Source organism: Diabrotica virgifera, chromosome 2 (genome assembly GCF_917563875.1).
Source record: "Diabrotica virgifera virgifera chromosome 2, PGI_DIABVI_V3a".
In the NCBI taxonomy this organism is placed as follows: Eukaryota; Metazoa; Arthropoda; class Insecta; order Coleoptera; family Chrysomelidae; genus Diabrotica; species Diabrotica virgifera.
In genome coordinates this window covers 154,812,805-154,816,899 of record NC_065444.1, presented here as the reverse complement: position 1 = coordinate 154,816,899, position 4,095 = coordinate 154,812,805, and the positions used below count along the sequence as shown (strand labels likewise).

Genomic DNA, 4,095 nt, shown 5'->3' with positions numbered 1-4,095 from the left:
AACTCTATTTTAACCAACAGAGAGAGTGGTGAAATTTGTATATCTGAGCAGCATCATTGATTGCCATTGTGTTACCGAGTGTGAGATGCAGGAAACAAATAACAAGGCTCGAAATGCGTACAATATGCTTAATAACATGTTGAAATCCAGGATTTAACTAAGACGAAATTAAAAAATTCCTCAGTGCCTAAGTCCAATTTTCTCCAAGCTGCGTCCACCCTTGCTTGGGAGACGACTCTTTGTTGCTAATACATCGTACTTATACTGCTCATCCGTCCATACTCTTATTTTTTTCCCAAATATGCAGGGAGTTACCTTTCCCAATCACGTCCTCTTAAACTTTTTTCTTTCTTTAAAAATTCTCCATTCTCTCACGAGTAGGGACGACGCACAGTGGTGTAGTGGAGCCGGAGCGGTCCGGAGCGTCGCTCCGGCACAGCTTTTGAAGGGGGAGCGGCGCTCCGGCTACGATTTTTTCAATCGAATTTTTTATATAGGACAAAAATAGATCTGAAATTGTTTTATTTAGAAAATATTGTTTTGTCCTTTACTAAGTAATTTTTACACGTTAGTTATCGTGGTTAATCAGTTAAGGCATACGCAGCTACGATTAGGTAGTTCGTAATTGTAAGCGCAAAAGTTGAGCGAGCGACTGGCAGACGGGATAGTTGATGGATAGACATGATAGACATCTCAGCGGTCCGCGCCCAGCACTACCGTGTCCGTGTCACCACAACCCTCCCCCCACCACGGAAGGAGGAATAGCCACAACAATATTGAAATATTGTGTCCTTCTTATCTCTCGCCTCTCCCCCTCGATTTCTCTCTAGCTCACTCGACGCTCCGATCACCCGCGCCCCGCCCGAGGAGCGGTAGCGGAGCGAGCTGGCCCTGTACACTGTAGACTGGAGCGATACACACGGCAGTGAGAGCGGCAACAGACTGAGTCGCCGGAGTCGCTTCCCCCACCACTGAAATCCACTCCGTAGCTACTGCGCATCTCCAGCCCACCCGGCCATGCTAATCCTGCTCAGTTGTAGTTGCGTCTCGTCTGCTTTGCATAGTGCACGTGCACTGTATATTAATTTAGTGTTTCTGCTCCAATTATTACGTTACATGTCGCGGATACCTACTGGAAGAGGTGAAATAGTTTTAATAGTTGTGTTATCTTTGCCCAACGTCCAAATCTGTTGACATAAGCTACCCTACCTGTAGTATCGCTATGGATAACTCTAAACCTAAACAAAAAACTTTAACCTCATTTTTTAGTGCGTCGGTGAAACGTGAACTAAACACGTTAGGCCTACCTAAAGGAACCAAGCAAGATAAATCCAATGTTGTTTCGGTTGATGAATTAGCGATTGGAAACTCTTTAAATAAAAACGAACAAATAAGTGAACCCAGCACATCAACGAATAAGGAAAAAGAAACAAAATGGCCTGACGTTTGGACAGAAGAGATGTGGACTCGTAAGAAGGAAACTTATCCTTGGATAGATTGCAAAGAAGGTAAATTAGGCTGCAAAGTTTGTTTTGAAGTCACAACTATGGGTGCTTTTAAGAAAGAACACGTTTCTTTAAGTCATGAGTGGCGCACATTTCAAGTTAGCTGTTACGGCTCAAACCGAACTAACCAGCTCAAATCACTTAGAAAAAAAATTATAGAGCACAAACAGTCCAAAGCACATAGTACTGCTCAGGCCATTGTTGAATCCTCTCATAAAAATCCTATTACGCAATTAGTTGATTCTGCAAATACAGCTCACATGGAATCAACTAAAGATATTTTTAGGTCAGCTTACTACATAGCTAAGAACGACCGACCATATAACGATCATTTCGGTTTATTAGAACTTCAAAAACTAAATGGAGTAGATATCGGTGTAGGCCTTCATTCAAGATACAGTGCTGTAGAAATTATTGATCATATATCAAAAGAGATGAAGTTAAGAATATTGAATAAGGTTAAGGAAGTTTCTGGGAAAATTTCTATCATTATTGATGAATCCACCAGCATAAGTTCAAAGTCAGTACTCATAATTTATTTGAAGTGTGAAATAAGTAAAGAAAAGTCCCCTAACATTTTGTTCTTAGATCTAGTTGAACTTCCTGATCAAAGGGCCGAATCTGTTTTTAACAGTACACTTAAGTGCCTTGAACAATATGGGTTTGACAATGGTTATTCAAAACAGAACTTAGTTTCTTTCACAAGTGACGGGGCTAGTGTTATGTTAGGGAAACACTCAGGAGTGGCAAAGAGGTTTTCAACTTTGTACCCTGATATAATCGTTTGGCACTGTTTAAATCACAGATTGGAATTGGCTATTGGGGACGCAGTCAGCGAAGTGGCCGGAGTGAATCATTTCCAGATATTTATGGACAAACTGTACTCGCTGTACAGCGCCTCTCCAAAAAACAAGCGTGAGTTAAAAGACTGTGCACAAGAACTTGACATTCAGATGAACAAAATCGGAAGAGTGTTGAGCACAAGATGGGTAGCCAGTAGCTTTCGTACCGTTTCGGCTGTGTGGTTTGGCTTTCAAGCTTTGGCAAACCATTTCTCTAAAGCCATAAACGATCCTGACAGAACATCGACTGAAAAAAGCAAATATAGTGGTTTATTAAATAGGCTAACATCTCAGAGTTTTCTACTAAACTTGGCCTTTATGTTTGACATTCTTGCTGAATTGGCTTTGTTATCAGAGAGCTTAGAGAATAGAAACACTTCTATTGTGTATGCAGACAAACTGATAAACAGATCCGTAAGATATTTAGAGCACTTAAAGGAGAAGCCAGGCACGAAAGTTCTGGAAGCACAAATCGCCATAAAAGAAGGAAATTTTGCATCAGTTGTGTTAAAAACTAATCCAAAAATTGTATCGTTCAATGGACAGCAACTTATTTCTAGTGTTATAAATAACCTAAAGCAAAGAATGTTTCTCACCACATTTGATGGGGAAGCCCAATATGAAGATCTTATAAACTCTTTTAAAGTATTAGAACCTGAGTATTGGCCAACCTGCATTCCACCAAGTTTTGGTCAAACTCAAGTAGAGCAACTGTGCAAGAGATTTAAATTGAACGTCAACAAAGCTGTCTTTGCCTACAGAGACTATTTGGACAACAGCCGACAAGTGCCTGATGGATTGCAAGAACTGTTAAACTGCACTAAAATAATACCTTGCAGCTCAGCTGATTGTGAACGGGGTTTCAGTTGTATGAACAATATGGTTACACCATCAAGAAACGCTTTGACTGTTGCTCATGTATCATCATTGATGTTCATAAAAATCCAAGGTCCACCTCTCCAAGAATGGCAGCCTGAGACGTACGTCACTAAATGGCTGAGGAGCCACCGGTCTGCAGACGATTCCAGGACAAGAGTTGCAGAAAACCCAAAAAAGAACGCAAAGAAGGATGCATTTTGGCACTTACTTTGAGTATGTATGTTATAATTAATCTGATGTATTTATTATATGTATTTTGTTAAATACACAAGTTATTTGTACTGTATGTAGTTTTTTCAAATAATTCTTAATTTTTTTGGCACAGATTATAATGTTTGTGTGTGTTAAATAATAAAAAATATATATACTAATGTAACTTGTGGGTGTATTTTTTCACAATAATAAATTAATACTACTGAAAATGAAAACTTAGTCATTTACAATATTTGCTTAACTTACACCAGTGTTTTTTTAATTTTTGTCAGCAAGGCTTCCAACTTAAATTATAGAGTTTTTAAGGTAGATTATTATGGTTTGATACCTTAAAAACAGTTTTTAAGGTATCAAACTGTAATAATCTACCTTAAGAAAGTCTTACCATATTTTAAAGTTAAAATTATTCTTTGGAGGAGAATGTGTAGGAGGCCCTACTGTAACTACTATCACTCTAAAAGATCATTAATTAGTTTAATTATTAAACTTTTCAAAACATTTGCCAAAGGGCCTTAAAACTCACGATTTGGGTAGTAGGCTAATTTTCAAAAATTTTCCGGTAGAGGTATAGCTCCGGCACAGCTAATTTTACCACTACACCACTGACGACGCATTCATACCAGCGAGGCAGTGTGCCCTTATAGCGCCGGGCCATA

The 4,095-nt window shown here is 39.0% G+C and overlaps 1 protein-coding gene across 1 annotated transcript; it reads left to right on the top strand.

Moving 5' to 3' along the window:
* The first annotated feature begins 1,222 nt into the window (after nt 1–1,222).
* LOC114337378 (E3 SUMO-protein ligase KIAA1586-like) lies at nt 1,223–3,439 on the top strand. Its single transcript, XM_050644905.1, has one exon. The coding sequence runs from the start codon at nt 1,223–1,225 to the stop codon at nt 3,437–3,439; it is 2,217 nt and encodes a 738-aa protein (XP_050500862.1).
* The last annotated feature ends 656 nt before the right edge of the window (nt 3,440–4,095 follow it).